The sequence below is a fragment of the Chinchilla lanigera genome, unplaced genomic scaffold (genome assembly GCF_000276665.1).
Source record: "Chinchilla lanigera isolate Chin_1 unplaced genomic scaffold, ChiLan1.0 scaffold00056, whole genome shotgun sequence".
Lineage (NCBI taxonomy): Eukaryota > Metazoa > Chordata > Mammalia > Rodentia > Chinchillidae > Chinchilla > Chinchilla lanigera.
Genome location: NW_004955457.1, coordinates 3,540,577 through 3,565,106, shown reverse-complemented (window position 1 = coordinate 3,565,106; position 24,530 = coordinate 3,540,577). Strand labels below are relative to the sequence as shown.

General features: G+C 36.0%; 1 protein-coding gene across 5 annotated transcripts in view; it reads right to left on the bottom strand.

Annotated features, from left to right (window-relative positions):
• The window catches only part of Erbb4 (erb-b2 receptor tyrosine kinase 4), a gene marked incomplete at its 5' end in the record, with an annotated part of 1,058,248 nt that overhangs the window by 671,046 nt on the left and 362,672 nt on the right, over positions 1 to 24,530 (bottom strand). For all 5 annotated transcript variants that reach the window (XM_005396938.2, XM_005396940.2, XM_005396937.2 and 2 more), the window contains 1 exon segment: positions 1,431 to 1,582. In XM_005396938.2, the coding sequence (XP_005396995.1) occupies positions 1,431 to 1,582 (152 nt within the window).

The window sequence follows — 24,530 nt, the reverse complement described above, 5'->3', positions numbered from 1 at the left end:
TCCATTGGTTTTCCATTTTTCAGAATGTCTTTGAGTTTCTTACATATTATAGGATTCCTTCTAAATATTCCCATTAAAAACCAGCAGTACCCTCCCCAAATGTATTAACACACTCTGTATTGCTTGATAAACCATCTATTTTTGATAAACAAATGTTTCACAATTAAAAACCTTAATAACAAAAAATGTTTAGCACCTATGGAACTGAGCTCTATCAACCAAGCAACAGGATAAGAAAAAGCCATCATTCACCAAACTAATCCTAATATAAGTGTCATTTTAAAATTAGAAATCTTGAGTCAAATAGTGTTACTCTTTTCAAGTGGTCCCTTTTCTGGCAACTTCTAATTCTAGATGTATTTTTCACAGTCAAAATATTCAAGTAGCATGTTTTACTACTTTTCTAAGTTAAGAAATATTAAGATTATCACAGCTTTTTAAATAATTTACTCTTCCTTAACTACGCAATCAGCACTTGGAACACTTCATCCTGACTTATACAAGCCAGTGCTCTTTCAAAAATATTAAAATATTTTTTTTTTTTTTGGTTTTTCTCCGGTACCGGGAACCAAACTCACAACCTTGCGCTTGCCAGGCAGGTGCTTTTGCCGCTGAGCTAAATCCCCAGCCCCTAAAATATTATTGAACAAACATCACATACATCCCAGGCATGCTACTGTTTCAAATGCAACTAAAAATTCTTATACAAAGGTAAATTCCTAAAGAGCAAAGACCACATCCTAATCTCATTTTGTCACAGTCACTTTGAAGTTTACATTTTCCTATACCTGTTGCAGTAAAGCAAAACTTGAACGGCAGACATTCCCATTAACAGCCTACTACCAGCCTAAGGTTAAATGAGAGCACAGAGATGTTTCCCGAAGGACTGGCTGTCTCAGAGCAATTTCATACACACACATGCTCACTCATGTGTGTATATTTATCTGCCTATGTAAGTACATGTGATTTCCCTTGAGTCTATGTTAAATCGTTTATAGGATTTCTAAAAAGATCCCCTATTGATAACAGTCTCCTGCCGCTAATATGATATAGTCTAAAAAGTCCAAAGTGACAAAAATAGGGTAAAAAAAGGAGATGAATGGCTAAAGTCACCAGTCCTTATCTGACTGATCTGATTCTCTTAGCCCTCCGCCTGTCAGAAAAAGACAGACTTGCAAGATATCATGTTCTGCACCCTGACAGAGCAGTTAACCAACCTCACAGGGACAACAACTGCTGTGCACTTGGGTGGGGAGTCAGTCATCATGCCACTGTCATACTTGTTCTCTTCCTGGGTATTCTCATTGTCTGCCTATAGTCACAGGACCTGGCAGGCAGAAGAACATAGCTACTAGGTTCAAGCAAGCAGGTCTCCCTTTCCGCCTCACGGCACCACCGCCAACTCACAAAGAAAGGAGAAAGAGCTGTACCCGCAGGAAGGAGAGATCCCGGTTGTGCTCTATGCTGGTAATCTCCAGGTTGCCCATGACGACCTCACAGTTCTCATAGTATTTCCGTAAGGCGCGGTACTGCTGCTCCAGGTCCGAGAGAGAGCTCAGTTTATTCTCCGTTCCTGCACACACTGTAAAGACAAAAGATACACATGCAGTTACAGGACCTTTACATGGCAAGCACAATGAAGGCAACTTCCTTAAAAGTACTTCACAACAGTCTACCTCAATCCCCTAAATTAAAATATCTCAAACGTTCCTTAAAGTGATAGGTTCCCATGCTGATAAATGCCTTCGCTTTTATTCCTAAATTGCACATGTTAGCCAGAGGGTAAGAGGGAATGGGTTCCGCAGAAATACTGTAGGTTTATTTTTTAAGCAGATAAACTTAAACTATGAACTATGAACTATGAACTAAGCAGCTTCACTTCACCCATTACATCTAATTGCTGTGAACATATAAAGCATATAAAGCCTTTTGCTTTCATTTTAACATTGTTTTCTTCAGGATTTGTAATCCATTACTGTTTACTAGTAGAGTAATTGGGTAGATATAAATAAATCATGATCAAGCAATAACAGTTAACAATTTTGTTTTAAAAACTATTTATTGTCTTATAAAATAAGCTGTTTTGACTAAATTTTTGACATAGTTATATGTCTGTAAGACCTAAACAATTCTCTTTTCCAAAATATGTTAAACAATTTAGATTGAAATAGTTCCCATATACTACAAACAAAATAGGTAACAACATCTAACATATTTATATCAGCTAGATCATCCTGGTGTATATTTGTGAGTGTTATGAAGTATAATGGACTTATAATAAATTCTCTCAGTCTCCCCATCTTTGATAGGGTTAGTCTTCAATCTACTGTGAGCATGTCTGTGTACACATCTATTGTATTTTATTTTGTGTGTGTTGATATTTTTGTCTCCTAGAGCCAGAATTTTGGTTATTTCTTTTAGTTATTTCTTTCCTTTCAAAGTTCTCATGGTTTGTATACCTACATGAATACAATCTTTATTGTGTAATATACTGATACTAATCTTTGACTAATAAAATTATGTCACAACTCAGTATGGAAAGTTAAAGAAAACAGGTTGTAGATTTTAAGTTATATAATATACACTGAATTTAAGACAACATACAAAGGGCAAAAAGCTTCAGAAACCATCTACCAAAATAAGCATTTTCTCTTTCCAAACTGATTACCTTAGGTATTTGATATAGCACCATAAAGCTAACACAGTGACTATATTTGGAAAATGTCTTCGTAAATGTAATCAAGTTAAGATGAGGTCATTAAGGTGAGGCTTAATCCAATATCACAGAACTCTTTCCAAGGAGAGAAAGATAACATATGCATGCAAAAACACACAGGGGAAAGCCCTACAGCTAAAAAGCAGAATTTAGTGGTGCTACTGCAAGCCAAGGAATGCCAAGGAGTGACAGCCACCACCAGAAATCAGGAAAAGCCAAGAAATCTGCTGAGAGCCTCAGAGACAGTGTGATGCTGCTGATAGCTTGTTTTTGGATTTCCAACTGCCAGAGCTGTAATGGAACACACTGTTGTTGCTTTAAGCCTCTGAGTTGTGATAATTTAAGATAGTAGCTCTATGAAAATAATATATAGTCTTTAGATGAGCTTTCTCTGAAATTCCACATTTAAATAAATGTTAAATATTAATTCCTCTCTCTCTCTAGAGTCCTATCAGCTTATTACTTCCTATCTACCCCCCTGTTCTCTCTGACTGCCAAGTCTCTCAGCGATCATATAAAAACTCATTTGTTATCTTTCGAAAGCAGTTTTGGGCAGTAATAATGATAGGTACCCAGGCAAAGACTGCTACAATCTAATACGCATTCTCCTCTTCCTTGATAGTGAGAGACTACACAGTTTTCACCTGGGCATATGGCTGGAGTGTTGACTTGATCAGTTTGGGGACTGATGGAGCACATTTCTGGTTGCATCTGGGTGGGTCAAGGAGGTGTGGTGCAACCTTGGAGTCTCTGTCTGGTCCCTGGCCCCTTTCTCTCTGGCACTGTTCCCCTCGCTCTGCCTCCTAGGCACCATGAACCTAAGCAGCTTCACTTCACCCATTACATTAATGTTTCTGCCTTGGAGCCAGTTGAACATGGACAGACTCCCCTTAAAATGAAAGCCAAAATAAACCTCACTTCCTTTCAAAGTTGTGAGTGTTGCTTATTGTGTCTAGCAAAAGGAAAGCTGACAAGTACAGTCACCTGAAATAAAGATTACACTTTTTTTCCTGTCCTTGGGAGTTCGTTTGGCCAAAGGACTAAACTCTAACATGTTGTATGACATTTTTCCAGAACACTATTTAGAGTATAGTTGCCTAACTTTGCCTCCTCCATGCTTTCATCCAGCCTACTGCCAGGAATGGCGATATGACAGCTAAAAGATGAACCAGTATGGTGGTCCTTAGTGAAGAGGGCACATGGTAAAGATGGGTGAGAAATGAGCTAAAAGTAGCAAGGTTTTCAGTTGCTGTGTTCCATTGTCCTATTATCATTAACAGCAAGATGATAGTGATGTTGGTCCTATTTGCTAAAATACTACACATAGCACAAATGATCATTAAATTCAATTTAAGTTATATGCTCTGCATCCTAAGTAATTTTAATTATCAGGCTGGTTTTGTGGGGTTGTTCAATTCATAATAAAACTACAAAATCATGTGTCATCATCTGAACATGTTATTGGTTCTGTAGAAGTTTATTTATTAAAATGAACAATTAAGAGAAAACAGACCAGGTATGCTGGTGCACACCTGTAATCCCAGCACTTGGGAGGCTGAGGCAGGAAGATTGCCATGAGTTCGAGGCCTGCCTGGGCTATATAGCGAGTTCAAGGCCAGCCTGAACTACAGAGTGAGACCATGCCTCAAAACAAAGAAACAACAACAACAACAAAACCAAAAAATAAATTTCCTTTGAGAACTGCAATGATACTCAACACAGGCAGGAGGGCATGAAACAATGGATTCAAGAACGTATTCCTTATCAGTCAAGATCTGGCTCTAGGAATTGTTTTCATTATAGATTGTAGGCTCACGTGGAAAAAGATTTAGTCCGGATCTTTCTTTTTCTGTTCTCAGGAAGTTTTTTTTAAAAGCTCTTTATAAATCTTTTGAGAAAAGGCATTATTGTATAGTTTTATGAAATAGAGGTTCTAATTATTAAATTCCAAAGTGGACAAACTTCTACTTTAATGCATCCACCCCTGAGAATAAATAAGCACAGTGTTTATAATCCATAAACTGTATGCACTAGTCTGAAAGCATATCCAATGCCACAACTTTTGTACAACTTATATTGTACCAGCTTCTTTGATTTGAAAGTAAAACCCACACTTTATTTTTTGTGGTTTTTTTTTTTTCCGGTACGGGGAATCAAACTCACGACCTCAAGCTTGCCAGGCAGGTGCTGTGCTGCGAAGCTAAATCCCCAGCCTCAACACACACTTTAATACAGCATACTAGAATTTTACCATGTAATCATCTATTCAAAAGATATCCAAAATGTTTAGTGTATTCTAACCTTTGCTGTAAAAGCTGAGACACAGTTTTGGAATCATAACTATTACTGTAATTGCAATATGTAGGTATTATTTCATGTTATCCATTTTGCATGTAGCAAATAGATACATGAATCTATTTGAATCTAAATGGTTTTAAGTTTGTGGTAAATTCTCATTGTTGATATTCATTCAAAAACAACATTATTTGTATTCGTAGTGAACACAGGCGGCCGTATATTTCACTGTTAATTACAGTACGTGATACCCACCCAATGCTATAAACTCTTTGAAGACAGATGCAACATATTTGTCATTATTTTATATCTGCTGAGCTATACAGCACAGTGCTTTCCAAGAAATTATCATTAAATAATATTAATTTATTTGATATTAAAGTAATTAAAATTGGTATTCAGAAACTGATACTCAATTCAAAAAAGCTTTCACTATTCAATAAATGATCAGCTGTGCTTTCCACAGACCTTATAAAAGATGCAAAATTGGAATAATTATGTTTAGAAATATTGTTCAACAAAATTAATAGACTCCCATAAACAGAAAGTCTGGCTAATCAGAATACTTTTCTCACCAAACATTCTAATCTTTGGAGTCGTTCCTATAGATTGTTCAATTTAGGAAATATTTTTATCTCAGTAAGCCTTCCATTTGTATTTATGTCTGATTCAAAGTATCTAGAATCAATAGTGTATTCCTCATAACTTTTATCTTGAAAGACAGGCTTGATATCTAAAGAATTAGTTTGAACAAACGCGTAGAAATCATTTGTAGTTCTCTTCATGAAGCCGTCACTGAATGCCTCACAACTTCCATTTGTCAATCGATTTTACAATCAAGCAATATATACAAGACAATGCTTAAGCCATCAAGTTTCATTGATTTCACAAAGCTGTTTATCAAAACAGAATTGAAAAATCTTCCTTAACAGCCAAAATAAGCTTAACAGAATTCAGCCCTTTGCCAACATTATTATAAACTCTCTAAACTATAAGCTTACAATATGTTCCTCTTCAGAACCCTAAATTTACATGTGCTCCCTAGGGTTTCATTCCAAGTGTAACTCCCGGAATGAGGCTGTATGTAAAGCCTTAATAAAATCACCAATTATTCTATTTAGTATTGATTCAGTTACAAATGCAGCTATCCTTCCAAAAGGCACAGGCCTTTTATTCTTATTAAGATTTACATCCAACAGTAAGTGAACTCCATAGTCCTCATTCAGTAAAAAAAAATCAAGATTTAGGAGTTTGCAGCAATATAAAATGTTTCTTAACATAATTATTCATTTCATTCATTCTGAAAAGAGAAGCAAATGAAGAAATGTTATCCATATAAATACTAAAAAATCAATTTCTGCCTCCAGGCATTGCTATGGCTATGAAACCAGTACTCAATTTGCTTACAAAGGAAAAAATAAAGTCGGGGGGGGGGAAATAACTAAATCAAATTTCTGCCTAACATTCCAATCAAAGTAGTTATCAGGAAATACAAATAATGAAGTGTATAATTATTCCTTTAACCTCTTATTCACCTAGTATCAAGGAAAGTATTTGTTGATAAAATCTGTCAGTGTTCTTTATAAAGGCGCATGTAGTTCTACAAGGCAAAAAAATGCAGCAAGCAGTGTACAGTATGTCTAAGCCATGTGTACATGGTATGTGAATAATTCAGAAACTGCCTGCGTAGGAACTCTTGTCACCACCATCACCTAAAGAAACAAACAAACTGGTAAAATAAAATCCAGTTGTTCTATGCAATTCAACACTAATAAAATACTTTTCAAAAATGTTAACATAATAAGTGTGCTTAATATGAATGCAATTTGTTGAGTGTTTAAAACCTAGAGCTGTGGTAAATCTTAAAGAAATAATATGTGCATTAGAAGCAAAAAGCATTTTCAGTTACCATTACTGAGTCATGTAAGCTATGAGGAAATGTCAGATTGGTCAGCACTAGGTTCAAAACACAATCCCAAATGCAGTCAAATGTGGTATAGTCATTTAATCCAAACCACTGCTATCTTTCTCCTGAACGGAGGCAGGATTTCTATATATCAGTTTCTCTCACTGATGCATTCTTCACACAGAGCCTAGAATTACCTTTTAAAAAACACAATCTATTCAAGTCACTCTCAATGCAAAAGTACTGCTTGACTTCCAGTCACATGTCCTACAAACTCCAATTTCTTACCATAATTTTAATAATCTTTATTTATCTTGGTAAAAGTGCCACTCTTTCAGATAAACTTTCTCTGACTACTTTATTAAATAGGTACCAAGTTCCCACACACTGTATTCCATCAGAAAATATAACAGTGGTTCCACTGAAGTGATGCTAAGACCACCACCCAGCCAGTCTGTGCTCCTTGTAGCTCTGAATCGATAGGCAAGGAGGAGAGTGAAACGCCACCTAGAGTAACTGGCCCTGACTGTGGAGGAAGAACTGGACTGTTACTACACAGTGTAGGTAAGAAATTGCTCGGCACTATCACCAGGCCCTGTAGTATGAAGATCAATACAAAACTACAACCCAATACAGAACTACTAATGGTCCAGTCCAGGAATTAAGACTTGGGCCATCCCACTATGTAAGGATCCATGATCAGCTGAGGTTCTTGCTGGATGCAAAAGGAATATAGGATGGGTAGTAGAAGAAGTAGAGATATAAACATGACTATGAGACAAGTTACGGAAACATTTAGCCTGAAGAACTTCTATTCAAGTCTTTGCTCAAATGTTAGACCATTGCAAAATGCCTTAACAACCTTATATAAAGTATCAAGTTCCCAAACAATGTATTCTGTCTTCTTTCCCTTCTTTATGTTTGTTGTGTTGCTATATGAAATTACCTTATTTGATCATTTACTTTCTTATATGCTTGCACATTAAAATGCAAACTTCACAGGCACATAGCGGAATTTCAGCCAATACTCAGTGAATAAATAAATGGACTTTGGAGACATTAGGAATCAGAATAGAATCAGGATCAAATGTTGTTTTCTGCACTTTTTAAGAGCTGAATGAGTTTGAATAAATTATTTCATGACTTTGAGTCTCAGACTATGTACCTAAGATGTAGAGTTTTGTGCAGAATATCATCAATAAGCTCAGTTTAGGTATTATGAACTCAGAGCTTCTTAGATGTTCTTTCTCAATTTATAAGCATTCCCCTAACATTCACAAAAACACTCCCTTTGTCTTAGCATACATTTTTATATTACATAGTCCAGAGTTCCACTTAACAAGGGTTTTTTTTTAATTTTAGAATAGAAAGTTGAAATTTGTCCATATTTTTTTCCATTTATTAATTTATTAGAGTGAATTCTTAATGAAGTATACATATTGAACTACCTTTGTATTCCTAAATGAAGCACACTTAATAATCCATTAATATGCTTCAGGACTTTAGTCTCTTATTAATTAACATTGGTATCTTTAATAGTAAAAGTACTTATCAATGCTTTTAAATATTTTAATCAGATGTCAATACACCCAACATAATAACTGGAAAAAGTTTATATTTCAGAAGTTTCATATGCTGTACAATTATTAAAGAAATAAAAATATTAGTACCAAAATAACAAATTGTTTAATGATTTACATCATATTAAACTAGACATTAGGCCTTTTTGGTTTAAAAATTGCTATCATTTAAAAAAGTGGCCTTATTTTCTGTATGTTTATCCTTCTAGCATCATTTTACTGAATTCCAAAGAGATAAAACATGAAAACTCCTGATACCAAATAAAATGATTCTTGAATCATCCTTGAGCCAAAAGAAAAGGACATCCTTCATTACAGACCCTCACTAATAAAGTTGTAGTGTGGAAGACATTATTTGCATGGACAGTTGAAAGGCAAGTCCATAGAATATTTTACTCTGCCAAGGGCTATCTTCCTAAAATTTAATTACCCCCTATTTTGCTTGTTTTGTTTATTTACAATTATCTCTACATACACTCAAGCATTCTTAAACTGCTAAATTGTATTACAAAGGGATTAATCTTATAATTAGAAACTATAAAAGAAGGGTAGAAGTAAAAGTTTTATTTGAATATCTCCTACCACTGACTATGTTTCTTTAATATTGTACTCTGACCTGATCATCTCAATATAAAAGGATTATCTTCCTGGTGTGTCTAATTTTTTTCTATTTGCTACTTTAAATATATGGTTAATAAACTTAAAATGATTTTCAGTGTACAGAATATCAACAGATGACATATTTACTTACATATATTTTTTTTCCTGTTCTTTATGATTTTTCTGTCATTAAACATTCTGTCTCAATTTATATCTCATTAAATTCCTACACTGAAAATAAAGGAGCACAATAGTAATTTAATGAAGATAAATTACATTTCTGTTATCTATACTGGGATGAAATCATTGTCCCCTTATCACTATCATGTCAAAATTCTCTCTGGTCTTTTCATTAACTCCTTTGACACATGCACGCGCGCACACACACACACACACACACACACACACACATTCCTTCTCATTTACTTTGTAGTGTTTGTTTTCTGTGAAAATGTGAGGTCCTTAGCTTTAACGTAGGTACTGGACTTGACAAGCAATTAAAGCAAACAATTTCCACTCATCAAGGTTTGCCAAATTAGTCATCTGCCATCTGCCCCATCATCTGGCTCTCCTTGAGGTCTTGCTGTGACTCTCGATGCGCTTTCTCAGATTAGAAGGGACAACGCAAACCTCCACCCTGGGGAAATGCCGGAGGGAGTGAAGTATGTAAACATTAGCAAACATCTTTCTTCCTCAGATTATCATGCTTTCTACCATCTTCTTGTGTGTAATCAAACCGGGCCTGATTGTGATGCCTTCGCATTGTGAGGCCTTTGACCTTCATTGTAATTAACGTGCCAGTATGTGGGAGATTTATTTTTCCAGTTAGATATATTTAAAAGAAGAAAATATAGACTTGATAGTCCTATTATGATCCTGTGCTCACACCGCAAGACAGATTTCTTAAACAGTGATAAATACAAAGAAATGTTCTTAGTAGCTAGTGGTTTCAGAGCAAGACTTGCTTTTTCATTCTGCTTTTAAATTTATTTATTTTTTACTAGGACCTAGCAGTAAATATTTACTTGGCTGATAACAAGCAATGGGTAGATTGAGGGGCAATCACGCTGTAATAGTAAGGGAGAAATCTGACAAAAAGCAAGAGAGAAACACGTACTTCTGTTGCCCCAGGCTTCTCTTCTGTTGAGACATTCTGTGAGCCTGCACTGTGAAAGAGCAACGGCACACACGGTGCTCTCCAGGATGTGATAACCCCAGGCCAGGGTGCCAGCCTGGCCACCAGAATGTGGACTGCATTTTACACCCATTGGTGTCTTGATCAGTGTGTCTGCAGTGATGAACCTGCCTGACAGTAAACAGAAGCCTCTGCCCCACTGTCTGGGATCATTCCTGCCAGTTGGTTCATTCAAGGCCAAAGCTGTAACTAAGTAACATTCTTTCAGATTTAAAAACCCTGCTAAAGTCTGCTTTGAGTTGAGAAAAAGGGATGCAAAATACTATTCTGCTAAAGACCATTTAGTGTGTTTGCAGATAATCTCCATGTAAAACCTAAACTGAGATCTCTTTTTCTTTTTCTTTCTTTTTTTTTTTTTTTTCTTTTTGAGACAGGGTCTCCCTATGCAGTTCAGGCTGGCCTTGAGCTCACACTGCAGCCCAGGCTGGTCTCAAACTCGCAAGGATCCTCCTGCCTCAGCCTCCCTAGTGCTGGAATCACAGGCGTGCGTCACCACACCTGCCTAAACTGAGATCTCATTTTAACAAAGTATTTTGAGATGTTTTAGGAGCCAGTTCTTAGTCATACTACTCTCACCTCTTCAAAATTAATATAGACTACATCAGAAATATAAAATATAGAATGTCATAACTGATTTAAATTATTGTTTCATAATCTAAACTAATTTTTTTAGAAATGAGACTCTATAATATCAGGTATGTTGGTCCCTCAAAAGCAGATTTAGATGAGGGGGCTGGGGATTTAGCTCAGCGGCACAGTGCCTGCCCAGCAAGCGCAAGGTGGTGAGTTCAATCTCCGGTACCGGAAAAAAACCCAAAACCAAACCAAACCACCAAAAAAAAGCAGATTTAAATGAGTGGTAGTTGCTTATTTTTGCAACATAGTCATAATTCCAAAGAGAACCACAACCAGTTTCAAAGTATTAATTGTAACTGAATGTTTGATTAGAAGGTAGTAACCACTAAGACACTATCACTCATTCACATGTTCTCCCATGTATTTATTCAACAAATGTTAATTGGACAGCTGTGAAATATGGGACACTAGACTAAGTTTTTAATGAAGGATAAGATCCATGTCTCAAATTGACTGTATTTTGCCCTACAAGAAAAATCCGAGGTAAAGTTCTTGGGAAAATTTCAGTTAAATTCTATTAAAGATAAATAAATAAATAATTTCTCTGACTTTGACACACTACCACTAGCCAAGATTCAAAATCAAAGTCAAAATTTATCTTATCCACAATAAAATATAGAGAATAATGTCCTCTCACCCAAAATAAAAATCTGTTTATTTTAGAAAAAGCAAATGTCTCTCGTGAGAAACATTTTTCTAGCAGGTGTTTCTAAGTAATAGTAATAAGTGGTATTACCTATCTATTCAGAAGCATATCTGAAGAAGGACCATGACACCTCATGAACAATTTATTCAGGTTCATACATCGGTCTCCCGATATATTTTCTTATGAAAATAGATAAGGAAAATTATAAATATAATGTATATGAATTTTTCAAACTATTCCATTAAAGGCCAATTTTCAATCAATCACTCATTCTGAATAACTTAACTATGTGGTCAAACAAGGTGGAGATTTTGTTTTTTTTGTTTGTTTATCTCTTTTTCTTCTGGTAGTAGGAATCAAACTCACAACCTTGTGCTTGACAGGCTGGCGCTGTGCCGCTGAGCTAAATCCCCAGGCCGATTTTGTTTTCTTTTCAGACTTTTTGTTTCATATTCTTTAATTCAAAGATATATTATAAATTTGGGATATTCATTTTATTAAGCAGCATATTTGCAGTATATAATAACTATACTTGGTGCAGAGAGTTGGTATTTCATGTGCAAAATTCTGTAAAATTGCTTTCAACTTAACAATAAATTATCTATTCCAATTTCAAACTTTTACTATATAATTGCTGTTAAATATTGAATTGTGTGACTATTAGAAGCACTTCCCATCATATATTAGTAGTGACAGAATTTCTCAGTGCTTTCTATGTACATGGCCATTTAATCCTGAGAGCAACCATATATATTAAAAACAATTATAATTATCACTTTTTTACACATATGGTAACTGAGACTCAAAAAATTGAATAATATACATAGAGAATTAACTAGGGGAAGAACTGGGAGTCCCATCGGTTCTGATTTAAAAATATACCATTCCTTAACTGACTTTTTGGTGTGGAACAGTAATACATTTTATTCAAGTAAAAATTGCCATGAGTCATATGAACTATATATGGTAAGGACAGCTTACCTTACATCAATTATCAGAAAATCAATTATCAAAAATCAGACTTATACTGTTACTGCTCATGCATTTCCTAGAAGTCTGTGGCAGTTACTAAAGGGGTAGTCATTGGATTTTAAAACATAACAGAAGTTTTAAAGTAGTCCAATCTCAGCAAGTACAATCCAATTTTATAAGTGAAGAAACTTGGCTCCATGACCCCTTTTCCTTTGCGATTCACTCTCTTCTCATTTTTTATTTTATACTGGAAAAAAAAAATAGGAGCTAAAATAGCCAAGTTCCTAAAAATAGTACTTTTTAGTCACAAATGGGCTCCAATCAAGGAGTTCATGTAGAATAAGTGAGTTCATGGAAAGGCTGTTCCAATATTCTCAGATCATTTTTTTCTTCACTGGAAAGGTTTTTCTGAAAAGCTTTATCTATTCCCTTTTTCTAATTTCCTTGAACCCTCAATTTCAATAAACAGCAACATCTCCCTTCCTCTCAACTCCTATGCCACCATCAAGTGGGTAAAATCATAAGCAGCCAACTCCTCCCCTTTTTCCTCAGCCAATGATCTAAGCCACACACAAATCTCATAGGTGTAGGTGCCCCCTGACATTCTATCAATGCCACCTGCTGACCATCCCCTCTTCCTTTAAGTCTCTGTAGTTTGCATACAAGTACTGCAATTGCTTTCCGTATGATATCACTGCATTTTTCTTGTTTCCCTAACCGCCACTGCAAACCACCAGATATAAAATGATTTTATATCATTGAACGTTTAAATCAGATAATTTATCTCATTTGCTTAACTATCCCCAGTGGTTTCCCTTAGCAATCAGAACAAAAACTTTTAAAAGTACTTATCTAGACGCAGAAGGCCCTGATGCCATGAGAACCTCTGCTATTTTTTTTACTTCATTTCCTATGATGTTTCACTTATGCGCTGAGATCTTGCCATAGAACCATCTTTCCTATTTCTGAATGCTGCTATAAAAGCTTCCCAAAGCTAATGACCAGTGTGTGGGTTTATCTAGTAGACCAGTAGCAGACCAACATTGGCACATTGAGTGGCACTACTCCAAAATATTACACTTAATTTCTCTTTGCCATCAGCCATATTTTATCTTTATTTAGAATGCAAACTTTATGACTGCTTTTGCCCACCCCTATATATACATAGCACTGGAGCATTTGCAAATACAGTACTTTACCCATAGCAGGATAAATTTATAATGAATGGATGGATGGGTAGGTCTTGAAATGTTGGAATTCCAGTGGAATTCCTAGTTCAGGTATAACCCAAGTGCTATTTATGATACTTTAGTATCAGAATCGGAAAGATTCTTAGAGGTCATTAAGCCTACTTTATACAAAGAGAGGAGAAAATGGTGTCTAAGACAAGTGAAAGTACTCCCACAAAACTCAAGCATCTCTTGAGGAACAGGAATGAAACTGTAGATTTTTGCAAAAGCACGTCATGTTCCACTAAAAGGTTTCATGAAACTTTCCAGTTATATGGAAAGGACTCCCAAGCATAAAGCTTGGCTGCCAGCACAAAAACTATGTGATAAAACTTGGCATAGGTGCTTAAGAACATTTGGCTAAATAGCACTAGTCACTTCCGTAATTAGACAATAGATCCTTAATAACATCTTAATTGTTTCAAGACCTGGTTAAATGAAGTTACATGTAGCTTGTTAAAAGGTAATTTTTTAAAGAGCTGATTTAATAAAGCATATACAAAAAGAGGTTAAATAATATTACATGATAAATATACTTCTCAAAAATTTTAAATCAAATCCCACATTTTAAATCATATTTTAATCCACTTGTCTTTTTTTTTCTACATATCTTTTAAAAGAATTTCACAGAGGATATTTTCTAAACAAGAAAGCTTTTGTAAGGATATAATCTACTTAGACTTTAACTGTTCTGTTCAGTTTCCAAAGATCACGTTTGCTTAAGACTTTTAACAACTGCACCTAACTGTTGTATGACAATTTAATATCAATGGATTAGAATATTAAATTATCATAGATATCATTATACTAGTCACCATTCCCCATTGCAAGACTACAATGTCAGACATCCACAGCTTCAAGATGCTTCATTTGGCTCACGTTCCCTGGGGATTCGGCTCATGACTGATTGTTTCCAAGGGCATCATGACAAAGCATGGCACAGCAAAGACGGGTCAGGGAAACAGAAAAAATGAATAGACCAGCCAGGAAGGGCCAGGAGCCATACATGGTACCCAAGCTCACGCCTCCATGACCCACTGAGACATACCTAGAAGTGTGCTTTACTAATACTCATGTATCTCCCAAGCCAGTCAACTGGGCACAATTAAATGCAACTATCACACACAGTTAATAACACTTGCAAAGCCTGGTATAATTTATAGAACAGTTTTATTTCTTTTAACTGTTTTGACTGTAGTCATCTAAGAGATAGTCCTAAGAGCTACCACTATAAGATTAATTGGCATGAGTTCAAAGTTTGGGTACTCTTGAAAAAAGGAGTTTCACTGGCCAGGGATATAGCTCAGTGGCGTAGCATCTGCTTAGCAAGCAAGTGTAGGGTCATGAGTTTGATTCCTGGCACAAAAAAAAAAAAAAAAAAGAATTTCAGAGAGATGTTTTGAAATTTTTCATGAGTCGCCAATGAGGTAATAAAATTTTCCATATGTACTACATACCATTACCTTGCTACTATTCATGAGTCATGGAAAGTTAACTCCATATAAGATACTAGCCAGAAATGTATCATGGATAGAAAATGGATTTGATAGCACTGCATTTTTGGTAGATTTACAGAGAACGTTCAAATGATTCTGCTTGAAGCATGCTAATGATTTTTAAGTTTATTTTATTTTATTTTGAGCTTGAACTCTCAAATGTTATGTTCCATTCCTATTTGCACACATATGATTCTATTCTTTGAAAATTTGTGTTAAATACTACTAATTCTTCATTACCTATTGAGTCAAATAATGTCACTTGCTTGTATTCAAATTTTTCCATGAACTGGGATTCTGCAATAACATCCATTAAACATTAATCAAAAAGTATATTTTTCAAGAAAATTACAAAATAATTAAAATACGGTTAAATTGCCATCAGTCTACTTCATTACAAATGTTTTTTTTTTTTTTTAATTCATTCCAGTGGCCTCATTCTGAAATTTTTGACAAAATTCCTGTAATTACCTCTAATATATGCTGGAAGAATTTTACTTCTTTAGAATACATCTGAACTTTTTCTTGTGCCAGGAATTGAACTCAGGACTTTGTGCTTGCCAGGCAGGTACTGTGTCACTGAGCTATCTCCCAAGACCAAGTCTGAATTATTTACTCAATATATATTTCCATAAAATTCATATATGAAGAATCATTCAGACTCATTTGCATTGTCATTTTATCCTTATTTTCCAAAGTGTAGACCATAATTGTTCCCCTGGATATGGAACTAGTCATAAAGGTCTAAAATTCTGTTTCTACCATTTCTGTTTGAGAGGCCAAACACAGTACTACAACACTTTTTAGGTTTAAATTAATACTGACTTTCTATAACTCAGGAAAGCAATAATAAATTTCTATAACTCAGGTAAGCAATAATAAATTTAGAGACAAAATAATACAAAGTTATCATGATCTAATACATCTAAAATCCAGTATATCCTTACATTCATAAAACTTATTTTTAGAATTATAAAGGAAAGTTTTACATGCAATCAAGTGTTGACTCTTCAGACTTCCATAAATTTAAAGAATGTGGTTTTTCATAAGCATATTCTGAAATCATTGAGTGTTTCTAAATAAAATATGAAGACATATATAAATTTCCATTGGCTATGTATGTTTAAGTTTAAAAACTGTAGTTGAGAAACAAACCACCTGGAATGAAAGACCCTAGAGAAAGCTTAAGGATTTCTTCACAACCCACAGTCCTTGGACTCATAAGCTTGAATGGTAATTCTACTTCCCCTGCATTACCAGCCTGGTGGTTGTGTAACTGTCAAGTTCACTCAGCTGCTCTCAGAGCCTCATTTTACTTCATGATGATACCATTATATTCCTTACATGATTACACCATCTTATACCATTATACCACACTATTTTACCATAGTATAATACAGATTATACCATACTATTCTATGAAGAGTATTTTGTTACAAATTTCAGGGATGTCTAGTATAAAATTAGCCCTCTTCTAGTATGAAAAGCATTTCACATGCTGTCCTACAATTGCTCTAGAAAGATGAAAGGAGGAAGAATTCTATTTAAAAATGACACAGAATCCTTCTCTGTGCATTGGGATATAGCCTTCTCTTGATCAAACAAAAAGGAAGCGTGCAATAGAACAGTTAGTTTTAGAATTATCCAGTCCAGTCACTCTACAACTTGCTAATGAATGCAACTTACACTCGAAATTCAGCAGCCAAGTGTAAACCTTGGCACTGCCCTCCCAGCACTGAGCCAGGCCACCAGTAAACAATAAGGACCGGCCCGGGAGCTTGTTGGTTGGGGTACTCTCTCATTCTTGTCTCCTTATTTTTTCCTGTTATCCTTCTGTTTCAGAACTCTGTGTCTTCTGAGTCTATCTGTTATTCTCGATCATCTTTCAAAACCCTCCCCTTCTCATCACTAATCTGCAAAATCCTGGCTGATTTGACCCCTCTCGATCTTATAACCAAGGAACTTGTTCCCGGTCTACACTCCGGGTCCCCTCAAGGACTCAAGGGTTACCTAGCCCACATAGGCTTCCCTGCGTGTCACCACTAGGGGGCTCGATCATATGTGTCTTTCTCTGCCTCTCTCTCTCTCTCTCTCTGTCTCTCTCTCTCTGCCCTTTCTCATAATGGAGTTTGTTAGAAATCCTCTGTTTCATTCAGCTTCACACTACCCTGGCATTACTATCACATTGCTTGTTTTCTGTGGCCAGTCTCTTTCACCAACTTTCAACCCAAGAATTTAGCTGAGGAAAGAAACTGCTTATTCATTGGGCCAGTTATTTTTTTTAGGCTGGCCTCCTTAGTAACACTAATGCTCAACATATCTGTTATCTGGAATGGCCACTGCCTGAGAATTGCCTGGCTGGACTTTATTCTAGTCTTTGCCTTCTGCATATGTCACCCTGTTTTTAGACCCAGTGTTAAATAAATAGCCAAATACACAAATACTAAACATTGTTGACAGTAGACCTCTAGAAGCATATGGGGCTAAGTTCGTAGAAAAACAATTCTTAGCTAAGTAAGTATACTTCATCTGAAAATATGTACTATTTCTTCTCTTTCTTCTTTAAAAAGTCAGCACACTTGAGGGCCAAGTGTCGCCTGGGGACTTTAATTTGCATAAAGCATAGTGTTGCCTGGAAAGTAGTGAAATTCCATAGCAACGCCAGCAACACTTACACTCCTCCGGGGTGCCTACATTATTTATCTCTGAAAAGCTAGGGGACTTTTTGCAGAGAAGCCCCTAATACTGCAAGCATTTACTCTATTTAATGTTTTTTAATTAACAGGACACAAACACCAATTCAGTGTGTGCAGTGAAGTCTGTACATCCCCGGATTTGTTCCCTCAATAGATTTGGAAGTGCAGGAGTAGAATGGTGCCAGACTTCTCCTCCCCTCTCCAGCTATCCCTCAGAACCTGAAGGTCTGTCCAAGTAAGAGGACACTGATTCAAACAGGATAAAGCTGACATCGCGACAAGATAGATGGAAGGGATATCTGGGAAAAAGTTAGTTGGCACAGGAAAGCCTTGTTAGTGTTGCTGATAAATTTTCAAACCAGGAGTTGCAATATAATTGTGAAATAATCAAATTTCCCACCATATAGTAGGTGGAGTCTTAACTATGAGTAATTTAAGGGTTAGATGAAATGATCTCTATGGTCACTGCCAGCTTTATAATTTTATGTTCAGAATCACCTAGAGAGGCCCTAAGTAGCACACAGTAAAGGGACATCAACTGAGGATTATTACACCCTAAAACACACATGATAAAACTCAAAGATTGCAACTCAGAGATGAAAAATGCAGTACCCACAAGCCACTCCCTAGCATAGCACATAACTCTAAAACTCTCTTTATAAACATCTAAGAAGGAAAGAAAAAGCAGACTCTCAAGCAGAATTAAACAAATGAAGGACTAAGCTCTGAAAATCTCCTTCAGGGGCTAAGATACTTTAGAATAAAATCAAGTCTACTGAAATAAACTTCTGCTGGTTTGAGAAACATAGTGAAGTTTTGTTTTGCTGTCACCTTCTCTCTGAAGCTCAGTAGTGAACCTGAATGGAGGCACTGGCTTTCCAACTAGGGAAGGAGAGTTTTTCCACATTTGCACTTGTGAAGAAGTGGAATCCTTAATCTTCTTAGCTCTGTCGTGTTATCTCTGTCTGTCTGTCTCTCTCTCACACATAATTTATCTTTCTTTCCCTTTCTTTTTACTTTCAAGATATCTCAAATGGTCACTGCGTCTTCAGAGAAGTTAGGGCATACATAGTTTTTCACTGAATTAATTTTTATGCAGATTATGTGTTTGAATTTTCATTTATTAATGAACAATATGCGTAGAGGACTACATGGATGAGTTTCCTTGAAAGAAGAGCAATTGTCTCCATTTTGGGTAATCTGGCCCTATTTCCGTGTATTAATATGTACAGAGCTGGCTCGGACTTTTCCTTTTCCCTTCAATTAGCTTTAAGCAATGCAAATCGGTCCAGCTGAGGTGCTGATGTGTAGTCTTGGAAGCAAGGGCACAGGTCACTGTTGTCCCGCCCCATGGCTCCAAGAAACACATGTGAGCCAGGCAGGAAGGAGAGGCACACTCCATGCTGTCAATCTGAGCCTCTAGATAAGAGGTTATGACTTCCCAGGGCCTTAAAAATTACACATCAGAGCTGAAGCACTGACCTCAAGACATTAGACACTACCCCCGATTATGCTATGCAGATTACTCCTACTGCACACCCTTTTCTCTGCATATCGCAGAGGTGATTTCAGGCCTCCTATGTAGTCCAGCTCAGGACACTCATGTACTTCCCACAACACCCACATCACTCATCCTCGAGCCAGTCCCCTCTTCATGAATTAATAAAATCTGGGTTTGGCCCTGGGTTGAGGCCTTTGTTCCAGTTAGCCATCTTACTAGCTGGACTTAGGGCCCCCTTGGCTCCCAACAGCTACAAGTAGACCTTAGTGTCCTTATTCTCACCATGTGTTGCCCTGGAAGTAGCGGATTGCAATTAACTTATTAGAAATCCAATAACTTTTCATGGGATTACAAATGTGGATTTCCCTGGACTCCAACAAAGTCCAGAAGGGTTTTGTATAAATATGGACTAAAGAATTATTTCTATTTTATTATTCTATGCATCACAAGGGGGCAGTACGATTCCTAAGGAGTATTCTTTGGACTTGGAGTTAGAGAAAAGTTAAAATGGCATAGTAGTAGCAACTTCTGCCACGGCCATGGTCTAATACAACATGATTTTTTTTTACAATGAATATAGACTAAAAACTATCTGTTTTATCTATAAAGAGCAACATGTGTGTTTTCATATCAGGCCAACACACCTGACCCAATCTCAAAAAAGAGGAGCAGTACATTAGGTGTATATGACTGCATATTATTTTGGTGATGTACAAGAAAAAAGAAACTTTTATTTTCTGAATTGCCCTATAGTTTGAAGTTAGAGCTGATTAAAAAAAGCAGATCAATGTCATAAGTGTCCTTTAATTTTAGGGGAAGGAAACATACAGAATAAAATGCATTAGACACTTCACAAGGAACTGAGAGTGAAGCAGATGGCTGGGTGGAAAGCCAGAGTAAACCACAGGTTGAGAAAGCTAATTAAATGATGAGATTTTACCTTAAAGTTCAATTTTATAGCTTCACATAAATGAAACATGGAAAGCATCGTTATCATGAATTTAAATGTTCATGCTATACCTGTTTATACAATGTCCAACTGCTATCTGAAGTATCATCTTTAAAAGTTCACACATAGTGACATAGAAATTTTAAGCTATCATGCTTCTTATAGGAATTCTCTTTTTAAAAATATTTACTGGTTTTTATGGATCCATTAAATGAAATGGATCATAAAATGTTAAAAGGTGTTGTAAATTTTACATGAAAATAAACAACTTTAAAATTCAATAATATTGTAATAAAGTCTGCAATATCACCAAAGCGAATGAAACACTTTGCTATCTTACATGCAGGTAGAAGTAGAAACAGCAGTTTAGTACATGCAATTGAAAATGTCTCAAATATGCTCTTATTCTCCATGTGCAAGGAGGCCAAGATATTCTTATTTTTAAAAAGTCAAACACATACATACACACATATATGCACACTTCCGCACAAACTCTTTCATTATCTCTGCTTTCTTATTTAAAAAATTCTTCTTTTACTCCTAAACTAAATCTAAATTTATTCATCCTTTTTTCTTTTTCATTCAGTAGGTATGTTTTTATGACTTAGTATACTCCTGTCCTTAAGATTTTATTATTTTGTGCGAGAAACAGAAGTGGCAGCAAATTATTTGAACATTATTTGTGAGTTGTTTTCATAAAACAAAACAAAACAAAATACTACACGAATAGAAACATGGAAGTCGTAGATTACAAACTCGTGCAGGGCAGGGACTATGTTTTTGTTCAGCAATGTTTAACTTCAGTATCCAAAGTCATATTAAATTAACAGAAGGAGCTCAATAAATATTTGTTCACATACAAAATATCCAATTTCTCCCAGAATATAAATGGCAAATACAATTTATAAAATCAGTCTATTAGTTTGCCAGGACTTTCATAATAATGTACCAAACAATGGGTGTTAGAATTAAAGAAACATATTCTTCTACGGTTCTAGAGGTGAGAGGAGTTCAAAATCAAGGGGCTGGCAGGACCATGCTTCCATCAAAGGCCCTAAGGCAGGGTCCGCCCTTGCTTATTCCAGCTCTAATAATTCCAGGCACTCCTTGTCTGCAGCAAGCAAGAGTGTTTTCCTTGTACCTGCACCATATGCTCACCATGCTTTCCTTGGGTTTCCAGCTTCTCATGACTGCTTTCTTACAATGAGCACTCATCTCAGCATAGGATCCTCTAGTGAGACTCCACCTTTAACTACACTCACAACCTATTTCCAGACAAGGTCTCATTCTGAAGAACAGAGGGTTAGGACTTCAACACACTTCTTAGGGTCACATAAGGCAGCCAGTAACAAACAGCATTATTTTCCTCCTCTTTTCTACTTTCATTGCCTCTTCAATTCTCCTTCACCTTGCTTCCTGCCTTCCTTCTAAAAGCAGAACATTTTGAAATCAATCTGTGGATGGAGAGCCAGTGCACTGAGGAACACAGATTCCCTTCTTGCCTCCCACCTCCTGAGATGATTTATTATTTTGCCAGAATTATTCGGTCTGTGCATGGATCAGCTGTGGTAAAAATCAAACAAATTACCATCATTTATAAGAACTGCTTACATTCATGCCTAATTATCATGCAGTAGGATAACAATTATGCATATCATTAAATTCATGTGAGAATCTTCAGTGTAAGTTTTATTTGATTATGGCACTAAACTCTGTTCACGCATGCTTGGTCTTCATAGCAGGTTGCTGGGAAAGAATCGTTGTCTCTGCTACTTAAAATAATGATGGCAATATTGACCATAACTCTAATCTTCTCCCATAGAAATATTGGTTCCATGACTTTTATCCACCTTGTGAAAGGTTACTGCAATCAAGTCTGCATTAAGAACAATCAGTATTTCATTTTTAAATACGAATGAAAATGGAATATTTTATTCAACATTGTAAGTTTTCGAAATTGCACTTGTACTCCTGACCAAAAAGATACATGGGAGAAGAATATAAAGCACATAACATGATGGTTTAACCAAAGTAGTCTAATTTCTTGATTAGGCTTTCTAACCGTAGAGTTAAAAATATCTATATTCGGCATGTAACAATACATAACTCGGGCCAGGGATGTAACACAGCAGCACAAGCACCTGCCTGGCAAGCACAAGGTCCTGAGTTCGATTCCCAGTTCCAAAAATAAGCCAGTAAATAATAAATAACAAAAAAAAAAAACAATGTATAACTGCTTTGTGTTCTTTCATGCATTTTTTCCATTTACTCATTTTGAAAGGGATAATGTGGCAACATGATGTCACACCAGCAGTGTCACCATATTCTAACACATGCCAGACACCTTGCCGTGCACCCCTAATACACCACTTCATTTAACATTTGTTGGAGTACATTTAAGTAGGCATTTTAAAATTGCATTTAGCTTTTCTTATAAAACACATACAAGTTTTAAAATTTATGGACTGTAAAACAGTACATACAAGAATGATTCATAATTACATCATCTAGAAATTGCTACTATTAAATTTGGTAAGAACATTAATGCTCATTGCTCTGCAAGTCCCAGGTTCCACTCTTCTCCTGAGCCACTCTGATCACTTCGTGAAGGTAGACCTGAATGAGGGTCACACTTTACAAAACAATTCACAAACTATTTGTTAGAATGATTTTTACTTAATCAGTCAAATAGCTGTATATTTTTTGAAAGCTTAGTGATATTCAGAATTCTCAATTTTTGTGAGACACACAAGAGCTGTGGCTCTAGAATCAGATTTCTTAAGATGAAATTTGACCTCAGCCTCTCCTACTTTTGTGATTATGGGCTAATTTTTTTTTACTTTACTCTGACTCAAATTTTATAGCACAATAGGGAGTTAATAGCAGCACCTTATTCAGTCACTGTGATTTAATAAAACAATCCATGTAAAGTACTTGGGAATACATACTGCTTAGAACATTCTAGGGCTCAAGTAAATGGTAGCTGTCAAAAATGAGATTTATGTAACTGTCCTTTTTGCTCATTTGGTTTTCTCTTTCTTCCTAGACTTTCCTTTGATACTTTGCAAGTGACTCTTCCTTTGCCTGCTATTTAGATAGTTGCCTGTAGATCTTGAACCTCCATTTCTTATCTCATATTTACTTCTTTGGCAATCCCACAAACATGACTGGGCTTTATTACTACATAGACATTGATAATGTCCATATTTTTGGGTACATCCCACATCATTCTCTCTAAAATTTTAGTCTCTGCATCCACCTACTTACTGTACATCTTTGTCAAGAAATTTAAAGGTCCTTTAAACCCCAATAAGTTCTAAATTAAACTCCCTTTCTTGATACAGTGTTCCATAATTTGGTAAATGTATACCAACACCACTTACTGTAGCTTTTCCAGGCAGAAGGTTGAGTTCTTCTGCACTTGGCAATCTCTCTTTCAATATCAAATCCATTGTCACTGTGATTTCTTATCCCAAATAGCGTTCCTATCCTCATTTCTCAGCAACTCAATTTCCTCTACCCTGGTCTATCCCTCGGTAATCCTTGCTTTAGTTTGCTATAATATTCACATGAACAGGATCCATTCAAACCATTTCACACACTGTTACATGATTTTCTTTAAAAATATATAGCTGATCATGGAATGCTCCCAACATAATGCCTATCGATAGTTTCCCTCAGTTTCCATGATTAAAAATAGGAGTGGGCACTATCATCTCTCTTCACCTCTCTAGCTTTGCTGCTCAGCATTCCCTGTTCCCAGCCACCCTTATCTGGTTAACACTCTTCACTCCAGACGCACTGACTCCCTTCCCCATGTCTCTCACTGTAAGGCATTTCACAAACTCTTCTTACTGCAGGGACACTGGAATGCCTACTCTTTCTTCACCAAGCTGCCTTCTCATTGATCTGCAGGATTTGGCTGATAGTCAAAATATTCAAAAACAAATCTATCTCCACAGTCTCTGAGTTCCATTGAGTACACTAAATGCCATGGTGTCATTAGTTGCACAGAGAATATTTGCAAGAAAAGATGATTTTGTGTGTGTGTGTGTGTGTGTGTATGTGTGTATCTATCATATATATATATATTCATATATATATTCATATATA